This window comes from Phalacrocorax aristotelis, chromosome 2 (assembly GCF_949628215.1).
Source record: "Phalacrocorax aristotelis chromosome 2, bGulAri2.1, whole genome shotgun sequence".
Taxonomy (NCBI): domain Eukaryota; kingdom Metazoa; phylum Chordata; class Aves; order Suliformes; family Phalacrocoracidae; genus Phalacrocorax; species Phalacrocorax aristotelis.
The window spans coordinates 20842482-20860471 of NC_134277.1; the positions used below are offsets into that span (position 1 = coordinate 20842482).

Below are 17990 nucleotides of genomic sequence, written 5' to 3' on the forward strand. Positions count from 1 at the left end.
ATGATGTGCTGAAGCGATAAGGAAGGAAGGTTTATGCGAAAACATTCTGAACAGATGTACTACACTCCACACAAACAACACACCTAAAAAATACAATGCAAAAAAACCCAACCAAACCAAAACCAGAAAGCAAATACAGAAAACCACCACACAACCCCCCCAGCAACTTCTTTCTCTGTACACATGCTTTTGAAGGGCGCGTAACACTAACAGACTGTACCATTTGAATTATAAATCACAAACAAAATTCTTGTTGGGCTTAGGACTGTTGCCTATCAATTTCACAAAGATAGAAACAAAGCAACACATGCTGTATAACCTCTGCAATCCTTCAGTGAAAGCCTGTATAGGAGGAAAAAAATTAAAATCTAGATTTCCATATATTGTAACATTAGTCAATCCACCCTCTTCCAGCTGAACCCCTAGCTCATCCATTAGGCATGACAGGGTTTCTGCATATGAGGGTGAATCCTTATTCCGAATAGTGTTTGATCATAGCTTCTGATAGGATTATAAATATGCTGTATGCGCAGGTCCGATGCTGTCACTGAGATGGGAATCCCTTGTTTCATGTTTGATACCTTGCTTACGTTCACAACTGTTTTGTGTTTAAGTTTGGGATACAGTTATTCATAGTCTTACAGTATTAATTGTAAGCAATACTGAATTTAGGTATAGGCATACATACGCATTTCAACGCAGGAATTGCGGAACACATTTTTAAATCTAAGGTTAAGTACGGGGTAAAAAAAGTTTGAGTGCTACCTTGGGAAAAGCAGCAATTCCTTTGCAAAAATGGAAAACAGCTTACATATACCAGGTATATTTATATTTCTCACATATATTAAAACTTTAAATATGACAAACGTCCAACACTGTGGTTATATAGGGGTACGAAGATATAATAATATGAATCTGAAATGACCATACAGCTCACGAGTCACATATATTTTCTCTGAAGAGCTGCAATCGGCTGCATCATCAATTGTTTCTGCAAGTGTATTTATTTTAAGCAACTATTTGAAAATTACATGGTTCTTTTGGAGAAGTGTGTTATTTATGAATGTTGTAAGCTTCAAAGGGAAGAGAGTCAGAACTTGAAGAAAAATAATTTGAATAGGTAAAGCAGCAGTTGCAAAGTTCTCAAGATAGCAGATTTTTCAAGTTAGCTTTTTATTCACTGTAAGCTCTATTTTAAGTAATCAGAGTTACTTATTTATTTAACTGGGGAAGGTGGAAAGTTACCTACACATTTTAGAAACATCAACATACGTGGCATCTTTTTATCGCACAAACCAGGGGTGAAATTTGCTGACTACTGAACTTAATTGAATGGGTAAGTTTTCTGATTTTTTTTCCCTGCTAGGTATTTCAGACTACATTTTTCCATCTTTCAATTTTGGAACTACAGCAGTGATTTCTCCCACCCTCCCCCCATCCCCCATTCTCCCCCGCCTCTTTTGGCTTGTTTTTGAATAACTCTCCTGCCAGGCCAAAGCTATCTGCTCTTTGCGAAGTGATACAGCTTCCATACGCTGAAGGAAGCTCTGCAATTGTGGACTGAGGTGGCCTTTGTATTCTACAGTTCTCCTCTGCCATCCCCACCAAAACCAGCTGAAATTTGACCATGTTGTAAGTGCTGGACTATGTATACCCTAACATACACTCCGTAGAAGCATCATATTTAAGAAGTTTAGCTTCCCAAATGTTCTGCATAAGACAGCCTGAACACAACTATGGCTACCGCAAATCATACAGAGACCAGGCTTTTGCATATTACTAAGTAGGCATTAAAACCTTTAATTACCACAACACATATGCATAAGAGGACTACTTTATATATAATCAAAAGTTCTGAAATTTCCTAGTTGTTGAGCATTTCCCTTTGCAAAATTCTCTTAACTTACTTGTCCGTATATATATACGGACATGTTCCTTATTTATATAAAGATTTATACACTAATGTAAATATATGTACTTATACTGAGAACAGCAATTAAACTAATTCGTAAATTCTCCATTTATTGTTTTAGAAGCAATGCATATTGTAAAGCTTAAAAGCTAGTTCATGACTAGGTAATAACACCTAAATCTTATAATGGATATTCCCACCACATTCAACAAGAAGTCTTTTGATTAATTAAAGCATATAATACAAGATCAACAACACCAGGCATGGACATTACATTATCTAATTTGGAGATATTTATTATAAATTACTGTAATAAACACATGCTTGAACAATCAAATTCATTGTTACAATGCTGCATCTGTGTAACGACCATTTTTTAGCTATCCTAAAATCCTTTTCAAGATAAAATCACCATGGTTAGTCCCTAAGTAAAAAAAAAAAAAAATACATTAATAACACTATAAAATCTAATTCATATGGTATCCAGTATGGAAAATAAAGCCCTTTTTAAGTTAATTTTTTTAATACATGGAAAATATTACTGAAGTATTTAAAACACAATATTGGAATTTTAACAGCAAGTATTTTAAAACAAAATAATGTGATAGAATTCTAGCAGAATTCTTACATCAAACTTCTGTAGTAAAGGTGAATTGCAGCAGAACAAAAAAGTACCCTTTTTTTCCTCAGAGCAAATTATTGTATATTTTGAAGTGGTGAGGGAAAGGGAAGAAAATATTTGTTTGAAAATTGTACTGATAATTATCTTCTCAGACCACCTTATTCCTGTGATCGTTGTAGTCTTTAAGGCTACAGAATTTTGGAATTTTTGCAAATATGACTAAAAATATGATTATAGTAGCAAGTCTGAGGAGGTAAGTAGTATACGTGCATTAAATGACAGATAAATTCCTCTAAAGCAAGTCTCTGTTTCTTAAGTAAAGTCCTTCATTAGTAAACCTAATTTCAGTTGATATAAAAGTAAATTTCAGCACATTTTTAACGATCTGGACATATTTTTAGATGGGTATGTCTATATAAAAATAAATATATGTATACATGTATATATATCCAAATAGATACAGATATAGCTATACAGGCTTTTAAAACACTTATGTATTACTAGTAAAAAGACAGTGAAGTTTCCAAATCTTAAAACATTTCCTCTGCCTGCACTCTCCAATGTAAATAATGCTTACCGTGGTGAGAGACTTCCTCTGGGTGAACCTCCTCTGCCAACAAGGCTGCGGCTATTATCTCCGAGATCTTGATCTGCAGTGTAAATATTTCACAGCTGATAAATCGCCTTTTCTTAGATAAGAGTTTTAAAGCTGATGTAAATATTTTTAAAATACCTTAAATCTCAACTTCTACCTGTAGTTACTGCTGAAGAGTGAATACATAACTCGTTTAAGATTGCTGAACTGTAGCATGTAAGGTGTTGTCCTTACACATTTCTGAGGCTGTACCAGGCCGTGGATTATGTTCACTTCTTTCTTTCCTTTCAGTTTTACAGCACAGAAGCGTGGTTTGCATTTGCAGTACCCTCCCCTCAGCCACTTTTAATTTCTACGGTGAAAGTAATGAATCACAGCTGTGGACAGCTAATCTGTATGCTTATCACAGCAAATCCTGATGCTCTGTATTTTTTTAACACTTTGCATCCCAAAACAACTCATAAAATATATAACGTATTAACTTACCGCTGCCATCTAACAAGCACACATTATTCTGCAAATTTACTGAAAACTTTATGAAAGCGTATAATTTACTAATTCCTATTTATAAGCAGAAGCAAGGGAAGTCCCTTGCTAAGAAGGTAGTAAAACAAACAAAAAAGGCCTCATTAAATATACGAAAACGTTTTGCTTGGAAGGACTCAAAAGGGTTATTTTCCCTATGGCCTCTCAATAAAATAACCCTATCTGCCCCCTTCAAGGTTGCCCTCCCCCTATTCTGAGTCAAGCGACCTCCGACCTCTTGGAGGGCAAAGACATGACTGATCCATTCTTGGTAAACTGCTAAACTCATTCCCTTCCCCCAAACAGGCATGACTACTACGACATGTCAACAAATCCTTACGGAGGGAATGAAACAAAGCAAAGCCAGCGGCTCATTAAAACTGTAGAGAGCCAACGGTACAAAATGCCAATCGGTAAATATTCACAAGATTATTAAATGCTGCAGAAGTTCTGTAACAGGATCTCTTTCACACGAAGTTGTATGTAATGCAATTTCATGAATTATGCAAATATAGGTTTAAACTATTCACGACAAAGCCCAGAGCTGTGTTACTCTCTTTGCAAAGAGCTCCGAACTGAACACATCAATCACAGAAGTCACAGGAGACATTGTTGCATTCCTGCCTGCTGATGGCTCTGCTTAAACATTTACATTTCAGACACACACACACCAAAAAAAAAAAAAAAAAAAAAAAAAAAAGAAGAAGAAGAAAACCCGCCTGTTCTGCAGGACAACTGAGAATTTACTTCCCACACATAACAACTTTATACAGATATTTAGTAACCAGATGCTAAGCTGAGTTCAAAAATAAAATTTAACAATCTTCTAAAAAATACTGAAGTCTAAAGTTGCACATTTGTCACCAGCAGCGGGAAGCTTACCTGCTTGGCTGTTTTCAGACTGAGCTATAAGTGCTGCCATTGCCGAATTTGGATTCAGCCTATTGCCGTACATGTGGGATGGAGGCAGACTGAGAGAAGATCCAGGTAGGGTGCTTGCCTGCAAGAAACCAGTTAAAACTTGAATCCCTTTTTGAAAAGGGGGAGAAATGCTAAATATATTTTAAAGATGCCTTCCTATGGCATAATTATTAATTTTTCTAAGTGAATGCTTTTTAAAAACTGAATGTATTTAAAAGAAAAATATTATTTTCCATTTGTGAGTATGGAAACAGAATTGCAGTACTTGGAAAATATATTCGGTTTTAGAGTGTGCTTTACTTGTCATTGGCAAGATCTGCTAATAAAAAAACCCCCAAACTTCAAAAAAAACCAAAAAACTGTAGCAAATAGTAGAAATACCTAAATTGCATTTTAAACAACCACCATGTAAGCAGGATGGGTAGATTCCTTGCAATCCTGAAGCATGCACTCAGTGCTAGGACTTAGTAGCATGGCGACCATGTGGTTATCCTACTAATTATTTAATCTTATTAAACCATTTACAAAATAAGGGCAGGTAGACAACAGATGTCTCACAAATGCTTGGGTTCCTTACATCACAAGCCGGCTGTGGAGGTCAAAAGGTCCAACTTTCAGCTCTATAGTTTAACTACACTGAGCCATATTTCCTTTGCTCGACTCGGTCATTAGTAAAACCTGCACACTATTTTGTTACTTCCTATTTTGATAGACTTGGAAGCCTGGTGTTTTTTTGTTTTGTTTTGTTTTTATTTTAAAGAACGCAAACAGCCATTACAAGTATGTTTTCTATACAATAGGGGGCTCGCCGAATCACAGCTTTGCCCTGACCCCATATAAGGAACTGTATTTTTGGCAGTTGGCCAGCTCTACTTATTGAAGAGCTCCCAAAGTTTGTGTTCATTCATGTTGCTAACCACAATTCTGAAGGTCTCTGCTGGGACTTGTGCCAAACAAGCGAAAATGAACCCTTAAACAGATGAAGCTAAGGAGGCTGGCCAAAATCTTGCATAATCCAACGCAATAAAAATACCTTCTTCCTTGGCTGCTTATGCCTTTTCCCTTTCGAAGAAAAGATTTGTGTCAAATGCTGAGTTGCAGAGACAGGCAATCAAAGAAAAAAAAGGCACAGCTGCTTATTAAAAAGGCATTTTCCTACCTGATAAAAAATTATTTCAGAAAAAGAAGACTGCAATATTGGGTGGGGGAGGGGCGGGCAGGCAGGGAATCAAAGATACACCACCTGTGTGATCACTGGTTTTACAATTAATCTTTTAAGAAAATGTAAACAGCCTTTAGAAAGGAAACTTTTTTAAAAAAAACAAGGGGTGGGGGAAAGAAGGTGAACAGTAAGGAACTCAATTTGTGGCACATTTTGACATGTATAACTGCACACAAGAGACAGGGGAAACATACTGGTTATTACAGCAAAATATTACAGAGTATAAACTATGTCTCTGGAAAGAATCACACACTACCATTAAGTTTTGGCTTTCAGCCAACCTATTAAACTTGATGAATGGACTTTTATGAATTCACACAACTGTTTTCAATGATGCTTTATTTACTATATACTGGTGAGAAATTGTGCCCGATACTTACATTCTTCTACTGTCACAAAGTTAGAAAAAGCCACAAATAATTACTGACAATGATCAGGTTTTTTTCACTTTGCAGTTTAAAGGTATGCGCAAGATTGCTATACAAGTAACCACAGTGCTACTTCAAATCTGGCTGATATTTCTGTTTTTTTAAAGAATTGCATGCCTTTAGTATAATAAATCTGAATTAGTTGTAAGTCTTAAAAATAATGCAAGCATTTCCACCTACCGAAGTACAAAAGCTTCCAGAAATACCTTATGTATTAGTACTGTGACACTGATGAAGGCAGCAATACTGCACTGCTCCTGCTATTTTCCTTAATAAACACGTATAGCGTGATTCTAACTCATATTGGTCACTAGCAACCTTCAGCTGTTTTCCTCTCAAAACCAAGATAAACTTCAAAAACAATGTAGATTTTTGTCAAGTTCTTTCACTGAAGAAACATTACAGAATGGAATATTACAAGATTCAACCATTATTTGTTTCCATATTTAAAAAACAAGACTAGTAAAATATAAATTTATATATACTTTTTTTAAATAAATTGGTTGAGGTTATGAATTCTATTAATAGTTTGTACTTCTTTCTTTTAGGAAAACAAACACCAGGTCTTATTCCTGTTTAGTTTTAGTATACTTCTATGAAAGATTCCTCTTAATTCTAGTAAGCATACTACTCACATTTTACACAGAAGCTGCTCTCATTCTGTGTAATTCACTGCAAGGCTGCTTAAAACTGCTATAGCAACCATATACTAATTTATGATGGCAGGGCAGCTGTAATCGGCAGGGAGAATACATGTTTATTTGACTGAAATATGCCCAAATAGCTTCAAGAACTTTCTAAAAGTATCTAAGTACCTTGAAAGGAGTTGCTAAAGTCTGTTGAGTAACCATCACATCACAAAACAAAAGACATCAAAGGAATTAAACAATGTTTGCTAAGTGGGTTGATATAACAGATCAAAAGACTTAGCATGATTTAAACAATATCCAAGAACTTGAGTTTTTTTTCACGAGTGGTGGTTCACCCTAAACTTAACCCCTCTTTATACTTTAAACTAATAGTAAAGGTGTCCCACAACAAGTTGGAACTACAAAAGTTCTAGTGCCATCATGTATCCTATGCAACTCAAAAGGAAAACGTCACATTAGTAAAATTGTTCAAGTAAGATGGAGGTAAATAAAAAAAACCTTTAAATACTTTTTTTTAAATGGCAATGTAAAATGACAAGAATAACGATTTGCAAAGCTTTATTATGTATGTGACAACTTCATCTGACAGGAAAGTAGAGGAGGTGAAGGAGTGCTACATTATTTAAAGGTGAAATAGGAGCTTCACGTTTCACTCACAGTCGGAACAAGCTGTAGCAAGCATTTATTAAAAATGCGCAATCATCCTGTCAATACATATTAAGGTCACAGGACTGAAACATGTTCTAAAATGCAGAACTTTTAAAGCTGTAGTATTCTTTACTTAAACTGATTCTATTTAAACAGTCAACACAATACACAATCAAAATGTATGAACTAATAAAATAAAGAGACTGCTAAGTATTTGTTTTGAAAAGACAGCAAATTTTCCTGAAAAGATTTTAGGAGAAGGATTTAAGCCCATCTAGAGGTATACAATACACTGCTTTCATTTATGGCATGTTCAATAAATCAGTAAAGCAATAAGCAGCAGAGCAGCACAGAAGGAAGATACGCTGTAATTCACGAGTGTAATGCCTGAGTGCAATACGAATAAATGATTGATACTTGATTGATGCTTACAAACCACTTTCTCTACAGCAAGAAAGAAAGTGCAAGTGTATTCTTCTAATTGAAGAACTAGATTTGCAAGTTAACTAAACGTAACTCATAAAAATAACCCCTGGAATATTTTAAATAGTTTTATATTTGTTTGCATCGCTCCAAAACTGCATTTTACTGTAACAGTATGGCTATAAAGTTTCCCAAGTTGACAAATAATTGCATTCATAACCGGACATTTACTTAAATTTCCAGGGAAACCAATTTCTTCGTTTCAGAAGTTACATGTTCTTTAAGAAAAAAAAAAAAGGGGGGGGGGGGGGGAGAATTAGACAGTACTTAGCTGTATACAATTAGATTAGGTCTCAAAAATTTGAGAACCTTTGAGCATGCCTATTCCCCTGTGCCTTTCAAGTTTTATGCTATGAAATATTTTCTGATAACAGGCCTCATTTCTGTCTCAGCTCCACACCAGTAAGGTTTTAATACTCAGCGTGTGATGAGAGATGAAACCAAGTGTGAACAACTTTCAGGTCCCATGAGTAGGCTGACTGTTGAAGCTGTCAGGTTCAATTGCATCATTCCACATTATTCAATGCCCCAAACTGCTCCCTAATTGTTAGGGGCTTAACATATTCAAAACCATTGTTTAGGCTAATGCTGAAATGCCTACAGTTGAGTTTCCATAAAGAAAGGGGAGGGATTTAATTGTAGTTAAACCATTACTGAACTCAGTTCCTTTCATGATAGGACAACAAGGATGGCCTGAACGACCAATTCCAAGACAGCTTCTTAATCAGTTTATATCCAATCAACATCCATTTTCCCCTCTGCTTTAAAAATAGTCATTGCTATACTGTAGCTTTGCATTATAACAATGCTGTACAATTAGTGACAGACCACCTAATTACCTACTTCAGCCAATATCTATTTGTGAACAATAATTTCAAAGCTTATTTTTATTTCTCTTTTAAAATAAAAACATACCATTGCTCCTGCGCTGTCTACATCCCTTGGAGTACCAGATTGATGTGGTTGGGGTCATACCATTTACCAATCATACTAGGTCCTGTGACAGAAAGCACAAAACGACCGCTTGTGCTTACTGACACGAAGTAAGGAAATAAAGAGCGCTAGAAATCACCAGCAGCTACTTCTTATGGCAAACTACTACTGAAAACAATATTAAAAATTTGATGCAGATGAAGTTTAAAGCTAGATTTTTCTACAAGCTCTTCTGCTACACTTCTGAGAGATGTTACTAATGCTTTCCATGCAGTTGTCTAGCTTCGTTAAATATGGAAGGAAATTAAAGCTCTAGACTACATATTAACATCAGCTTACTTCATCTAGAAGTCATCTTAAGCAGATGTAGTTTGGCCAATGGCAAGCAACATTTATCTGAACAATGAACTATTGAAAATAACATCAAAATTAAAACCTACATTGCAATTAAATGAGCTTAGATATTCAAATACATTCATGCCATGTACATACTGATAATCAAAAATGTATTTTTATATATGCATAGATAATATATAAAAATATGTGTATATATAAAAATATATATATAAATTAATGAGAATTGAAAAGAGCTGCCAATCAAGTGATAGCAGCAAAAGCAACACAGAATCACACCTAGCCTTATGTTTCCTAGCTTAACCTGGGACAAGTGAAGAAAAGTTATTTTTATCCCTAGAATTTTTAAGGCCAGTTACGTTACGGGAGCATATAACGGTTGGCTTTTCTTGGGTATTCAATGCAACGGGAAGAATATGCTATTGCTTCTTTTTATTCTTTCAGTGCTTCTGGTACCACCTTTAACTTCATTTAGGAGATGTGGGAGAACCGCTGCTACACATCACCACTTGCCTTCCCTGAATTCTGTTAGCTGTTTGTCTGGGACAGCAATACACACCCACAGAAGGCTGGTCCGACTGCAGTTAACTGCAGCAATACAACCAAATTTCTAGGAAGCCCAAGAGGAAATTCTGCCACATCAACAGCTTTTCATGCATCAGTTGGTGCAACACAACTCTTGAATGTTTTCACCACACATATGGAATTTGCTTAGAAATCTTATCTAGACCTTGTTTCCAATGAAAAAAAAATTCCAAGTTCCTGTTTATTTTCCTATATGCCAAGAAACACAGATGGAATTGAGGACAACACAGAAAATCCTTAGTAAAATACCGTTTCCACATTTCTTCTGAAAACTTTTTAAAACAAACAGCACAACACAAAATAATATTAAAATGCGGCATGATAAACACTATTGATGTATTTTAGCTAAATTGATACTTTCATTTACACTTTTTAAATTTGTACTTTGGCTTTCATAGTTATAAGTTGAACAGAACTAATTTTCAAGCAAATTATATTGACTTCTCCACTCAAATAGCCTACAGCACTATTGATGACTGAAAGCGGAAAGTTTACTTTTTACAGCTAACCTCACCTCACCTGCTATCATACATCCATCACCAATGTGAATCAACCCCAAACATCCACTGTAGTCTTTTACTCATTTGTTCTACAAAAGCAATACTGGGATTGAAAAGATAACCCATCCCATACTGCCACCATTACCATTCAAGCACTTTGAAGTCCTTAAAGTTTGGGGTTTTTTAAAAAACAGATAATCAAGGTGCAATTTTACAATAAACGTTTTCACTAACTGGCTGAAATAAAAGAATTAACTGAAAAGCTTAATTAGGAGGATGGAAAAGTTAAAATGAAATCAGAAAAAGGGCTTGTGATATAAGAAAAAAAGCAACTTTTTAATCAAGAAGTGTTAATTACAAATGTACAAATTATTATCATTAAAATCTGTCAAGAAAACTGTATACGTTACACGTAAAATCATCCCATGGATACATTATTGACATCACTAGTACTTTTTACATTACTAGCAAAAATAAATACTTTTAAATTCTAGATGGAATGAAGACTTGCTTATGGACAAGGAAATAATCAAATACAGTCTTTGAGAATCAATTGTTTTGATTAAATGTACAAATAAATCCTTCAATTAAATGAAACCATCTAACCTTCAAACAGCAGCACTCAAACATTTTCCAAGAAGGGCATGAATGAATGCAACTGGGAAACACAGTGGGATTTGAAAGGCAAAATGAAAAATTAATGGCACACCTACAGAAACTAATTTATACCTCTGCCCAGTGTACAACAAGGGCACATCAAGTCATTAAAAACCGCATGGGTAGAAGGCCTATCTTCCAATAATGTGAAAAAGCTATAACCTCAACTGTACTACCAGTTTACTCATCTCTTCCACGTTAACTAAGCTGAATATTGCATAAAATTTTAACCAATTAGAATCTATTTATTTATAAACTAGACACAAAAAGAGACTTATACAAAAACTTACTAGAATACTACCTCATTAAGAGTTCCTGTTTGTTTGTTCATTCTGGTTTTGTTTTTTGTTTTGTTGCTGTTTGTTGTTTTTTTTTTTTAAAAGGAGGCTTTACAGATATAAGACCCTGGTATTTCTCCACCTCCCCCACAAACCTAAGTGAAAACATAGCTATCATTTCTACACAAAGCCCTTCTACATCAAGTTTGTTCCCCCATCCTTTCCATCTACCTCTGTCTTCATAGCACTTAACCTGTATGTGCTCTACACAGACAATGAAAGCAATATCTTACTCAAGAATCTGTTTTCCTTAAGGACATTAACCTATACATCAGGAATCACAACTACACTCTCATATTGACTAGCAGAATTACTTGATTAGGGAAAAAACCCAGTGTACCCATATAGTAATCTATTTTCTTCACATGAGTATTCCAAAGAAAGCCAGACACTCGTAATATGGCAAATAACGGATCTGAGAGAAAAGTAACTACTTTCAAGATCATCTATAATTTCAAAAATAGTAACAGTAATCACCTACTTATTCACAAACATTGACATTTTAACTCTCTTCATAAACCTCAATAATCTTTGCTTTTTTAGTGATGAAACAAGCACCAAGAGTAGCAGAATTACTGCTGTGTAAAAATGCTGGCAAGATTCTCAACATTTTATATAAGGCCTATAAGGACACTACCTCAGCAATGAACTTTGCAGCTTGTAACAAAGCATAAACCATGTAAACTTGAAATCTTTTTCAAGTCAAACCTAAATGTTCAGTTTCATCTAAATATTTTTTATTTATTCTTTCCACTGCATGCAGACTAGAAAATTTCACATTTTTCACATTCAACACCATTACTATTGTCTCAGGCAGCTAAATTGAAGTAGTGCTACACTCAGTTCAACGAAGAGGTCAATGTGCCTCAGTTGCCTGGAGACTGATGGTTGCTACAGCAGCACCAGATAAGCCAAGCTAAATAAGCTTCAGCTTGAAGGCAGAAAACATTTACTGCTAGACCGAAACATTGATGCAGTTGTCTCAGCATGCAGCACTGCGCAAAACCACGCAAGTGCCTTTCAGACTACCTGTATATTGTATAAGTCTACGCAAAGACAATCTTACTGAAGCAAAAGGAAAATACAGAAAGTAAAGATTTTAATTGGGCTAAATACTAGATTACTTGCAACTATGATTCCTTTGTTCTTAGTTGAGTCACATGTTAGGAGGAATTTTCCCTCTGGCTGTAAATTCTTCCTCCTTGCTACTCTCCTCCACCCCCACCCCAAAAATCCTCAGTTAGATTGAATGAGAAGAAAATTAGATTTTGACCCATTTTGCCTAGAAGTAACAAGGAATTAGAACAGCTTTTAAGTGACAAACAAGAAAATGGAGGTGGAAAAAACCTCTACCAGCATAGCTCTTATACATCATTTTGCAAGACTCTTTAAAGTACTACAACACAAACACGGTTTAGTGGTTTTGGAAGGAAAGTCACTATTTTGCATTGACTTCTTACAGCACAATACCAGACCCCTCTCTGTCTACAACATACCAAGGGATGCATTTCTACCGGTGCTGGCAACTTCCTGTGGCAATGAGTCCCAAGGATGAGCAACATATTCTATTAGTAATTATTTCTGTTCTGGATGAGCTGACTTTTCGTTTTATATCTTTTTCTTAAGTTATACGATAAGGAGAACAGAGTAATTTCAGCATCCAAACAGTCTGTGATCCATGTTGATATTTTACCTTTGACCCAGTGGGTAGGAATCTCTTTTGAGAGATCTTATCATCAAGAGGTGTTTTGATAGTCACATAAAATATGTTGATTAGTTTTCATGTATCCACCGTTTCTACTGATTAGAAATTCTAGTACCACAGTAAGGATATGATTTCCTTTTTCTGGAAGCATGCTGCTTAAACCATGCAATATCATTATCTCCAGATGTTTTATTAGTCTCTTTTTAATTACCACTCATATTAAAGGTAATACAAATCACCTTCAGAAAGACAAATGCAGAAAATACAACCAAATTGACCACAAATTTGTAAAACCTGCTACTTTTATGCTGGATCTTAAAGAAAAAAAATTTAGAAAAAAACTCAACCCCACACCTCACCCCACACAAAAAAATCCCAAACCAAACCACACCCCATACAGCAATGTATAAACTGAATTTTTTAAAAATGAACTAACAGAACTTACAAAACATACTGTTTATCTGCAGGAAAGATTACCTAACTTTACATTACACCTAATGAATTAGTGAATTAGTATCAGCAAAAGGAAAAGACTGGTATAACCTGAAATCATAATAACCAGAGGAAGCATACTTTGGAGAAATTTGGCAATACATTAACATATTGTCATAAGCACTGTCTATGCTTCACATAAATGACTGATTTCTAAGGGGTGAGAGGTTTCACCACGAGGCACCCAACTGCTACTAGCTTTGCAGATGAACAGGAGAAATCTATACTATCTGCACTCTGGGCTTCATAAGAGCTATTCTGGCATTCAACATCTCAACTACTTTTATATTAAGAAACAGACTTCAGGAAGTGGCGTGAAAAAATGTAAAAAGAGTGTGAGGATCTTCCTAAGCTATGGAAATCATCTCTGATTACATGTCTTATGTAATTTACCATAATTAGGATAAGTTCTTTTGCATTTCAAGAAATGATTGTTGCTTAAGTAAGTTTGCTGAGATCATTTCAACATCCCTAGTTTTAAGTCTTAAGACGTTACGATCCAAAGGTGTCTGCAAGAGTAGTACACTAAATCCTTAACTCCAGCCATTACACGCAGTTGTGATGTGTACCTTTGGGAGCAAAGCAGGAAGCTCACTTAAGCAGCCAACCACCTAGTGCAGGTTACCTGAAGTCTGAGACTTGTCACATCTGTCACATCCCAGTGTCCTAGAACTGAGGGCAATTTGTCTTTTTTCATGTATTCATTCTACTCCCCAAAGAAAAGTTCATTAAATACTGACAGATAATAGACCTGCCATTTTCTAGAGTACCCACAGAGAGGATGGACCGGAAACTTCCCTTAAACTGACATATATTTCTACCTGCCCAGCTCTAGAAAACTTCAGATGTTTAATATGAAGTTTTCCTCCCTTCTTCATATTTACTTTGAGCTAGGGGGGGCGGAAAAGCCCAACACAGGGTATGTTTCTCTGAGCAAGAGTGGGAAACAGAAGTGGGCAGAGGAGTATCCTCCTTGGCCATACTAAATTTGAGAGTATCGCATCCATAACTTGAGGCTACAACCACAAACTCAGCAGCAATATCAATCAGGTACCTTCATTTTACTGTCCCATGAAAATGCCCAAGTCCCCCTTTTGAAGACTTGCAAAAAAACCTCTCAACGTGAATTTTCAGCAACGACTAAAGACTACTTGTTGAAAATGTACTTCTAAATTCCCTCATCATTCCACCCGTTTTGGAAGGTGTAAGTAAGATTGCTCCCAAAACTGCTCCTAACATCTCTGTTGATAGGGACAAGAACCAAGAATAGAGTTCCTTTTCCCTGTGTTTTCACTTATTTTCCCATGGGTACCAGAATAGAAAAGAAAAAGGAGGATAAAGTTCCCTTGATAGCATGCAAAATAATGAAGAGACTTAAACTATGACAAGAAAATAACCATTAAAACAGGAAGCCAAAAATAGCATAAACTGCTGATGTGGAAAAAGAACAGGGGACTACAGAGATCCAAAATTAGGGACTAGACTAATTCAGAAAGTGAGAAAATAAAAACCACAGGACAGAAGCATCTGAAACATCAGGTACCCTACATTCATAACCTGAAAAGATCTCAGGATTCCTCAGCTTTCACATTCCCCTATTGTTAACAAATAACTCCAAAACTATTGGAAAAAAAAATATGCCTTATCTCCCTCCAAAAGCTGGATCAGACAAAGTAGGATAACCACTGCATGAATGCTAAAAACCCTGCTGTTTTTCTATTGCTCCTAAGGGGAGTAAAGCCAAACAAACTTCAGAAGGGATAATGGAAGTGATTAAAGCAAACTTATTTCACTTAGAATTGCATCTGAGTAGCAGCACCTACCTCCCCAATTATCATATCTCCACCATGGAGGCAGTAGTTCATTAAGTATGTTGAAGTGGACCTATCATGACATCACAAATAAATCTTGGACTAGAGTAACAAACTGCAACTATTTAGTTTCCCTATCTCTGTGCAAGCCACTAGGATTGCTCTTAAGAGACACTTGTCCTTCTCTTTATTAGCTGCTTCTGTGGCAAAAGAAGCACAGTGCATACAGTAAGAGATGGGAACTTAGGAAGAAAATAAAACAGAAGCTGCAGAGGAAAAAAAACAGCTTTAAAAAGAAAGAAGCCGCTAGAAAAAAAAAAACAAACCCACACACCACCACAACACATTTTTCCCTCTGTCCCAAGAAAGAGAAAATAATCTTTTGGATTACATCTATAAAACAGGTTAGTGACAAGTATGTGCAATACTGCTTGAAACTGCCTCACAGATGTGCTTATTACAGTCACTAAGAGCACAGACACCATCACATGGGAGAAGAAAAAAGGTCATCTAACAAAGTCACAGTTTGATCATATTAAATTTCCAGAATAAGAATAAATCCTGAAAATTTCTGAATAAACTGAGATTACTATAATGCAAATATCATACGTTACTGAATCACACAATGCCAGCATCAAAGAGTTGATGAGCTACAAATGTTTAAAATAAAAGGCTGTATGCCTTACAGAAACCACTATGTGCCACCTTCACTCCCACTAAAAATACTATTGAAATGAGATTACAAGATACTTAAATGCATTTTTTTCTTAAAAGGAATATAGTCTGAGAGATGGCTTTAATAATCAATAACTGGAAGAAAACCCAGTCAAAAATCTTTACTTCTATTTCTGCAGTATGATCCTGGTATTCTGTACTTAGAGATGCCAGAAACAAACAGCCACAGAGCATTAGTAGAGTAGTCTCACTCATTTAAGCCATCAAAAAGAATAGACAGCTCAACCAATTTCAGTCTTAGTCTTGACCAAAATAGCAAACGTTTCATTATAAAACACTAAATCTACTAAGCCAAAATTAAAAAAAAAAATTTAATCTAACAACTACCATTTCCTGGCAAGCAGAAAACAAATCCTGCTGTACAATACCAAAAGCTACTGAGGCACCCAGGTCACCACTTTTTTTTATGAGCGTATATTAACCACCAAGAATAATTTATCAGAAAGAGCAATAGAACAAACAGCTACAGAACAACACAGCAGGCTGACAAACATTTCTGCTATAATTGTGAAACACAACGAAATCTTTGAGAAAAAAACTGAACATAGGATCTTGGAGCGGTGTGACTTGGCTAAAAAGGGAAAAATTAAGGCACTATTCAAAATGAAAACACAAGAAAGTTATTTTTTTCAACAACAGCACAAATGAATATTCATGTAAAAGTTAAAGGCATGCTTCTGAGACAAAAGGCAGTAGTTTGGGATATAGTCATTTGCTGTTACATACAAAACAGGCAGTACTGACAAAGGTGTCAAGAGGATCAATTCACAGAAAACCAGGAGCAAATATTTGGTGAGCTGTACCTTCTTTCCTGTATCCCTTTTTCCCTATATTCTTGCAATTGTTAAATGCATTGTTATGCTAATAAAGCCTCACTGAATTAGCAAGTATAACCTATACGTGTATAACCTTGGGCTATGCCCAAGGCACATAAAAAAGAGGAATAGGATGCAAAAAAATCTGCATTTCCAGCAAGTAGCATTTTTACTAGACCGCTGATTCCCACCTGGTGAGGAACACCAGCATTTAAATTCAGTTATGGCACAGCATGGAACACGAGATAATAATCTCTTCTGGATTTATTAGATTGGAATAAAAATTATGAGTGGCATGAGGGAGAAAAAAAATGAGACACAAAAGAAAAGGTGTTTGCAACGAGGCCCATACTGTGTTTTTGTCTTAAAAGCAAACAAACAAAACCCACAGTATGGGAACTATCATACTTGACAATAGAATAAAAGAATCAAAATCCAGGATTTTGAAGTTGCGCGCTTTTTTTAAGCTTTTAAATCAGTGTTGTTTAGTTGTTGAAAGAAAAAGCAGCACTTCAGGGTTTTAATCACTAAAGTTGTATATGGGCATAGCAGTTACTCAAAAATAACAAAAGGCATAGCAGTATTACCTAATTTTGTCACTTTAGGATGGTTTCTTTCATTTGCTTGCAAGTTTTCTTAATACTATGAACAAAATTTTCTGTATTTGAAAAAGGATTACTGTATTCGTAAATATATATGTATTTTCTGTATGTATGCCTACCACAACCTCCATAACCTCCTAATCAAAATAGTTCAGCCTATTTTGAGACCTGCATTTTTTCTAAGCCCTCCTCTTTAAAATGTCTTAACACCCTTGCTTTAAAAAAAAAGGGATGCAAAAAATCCATCAAAAATTTACAAATTCATGATGTTCCCAAAATAATAATTAGAAATGCCCAATAGAGATCTAAGAAAACGTAACAGCTTAAGTCTTAGAAGAGTGCACCTTAGCAGCACATCTGACGGTATTCCAATTTTTTGCACTATTCCAATTGCATATCTGCCATCCTTACCAAATAACTGAGCAACCAAGGTTTGGCCATACTTGCTCTCTTCACT

General features: G+C 35.5%; 1 protein-coding gene across 8 annotated transcripts in view; it reads right to left on the bottom strand.

Moving 5' to 3' along the window:
* Positions 1–17990, bottom strand: part of MLLT10 (MLLT10 histone lysine methyltransferase DOT1L cofactor) — a 137674-nt gene that overhangs the window by 14478 nt on the left and 105206 nt on the right. For all 8 annotated transcript variants that reach the window (XM_075082675.1, XM_075082673.1, XM_075082678.1 and 5 more), the window contains 2 exons: positions 4537–4654; positions 3112–3184 (listed from right to left, as the gene is read on the bottom strand). In XM_075082675.1, the coding sequence (XP_074938776.1) occupies positions 3112–3184; positions 4537–4654 (191 nt within the window). The remainder of the gene's footprint in view (positions 1–3111; positions 3185–4536; positions 4655–17990) is intronic.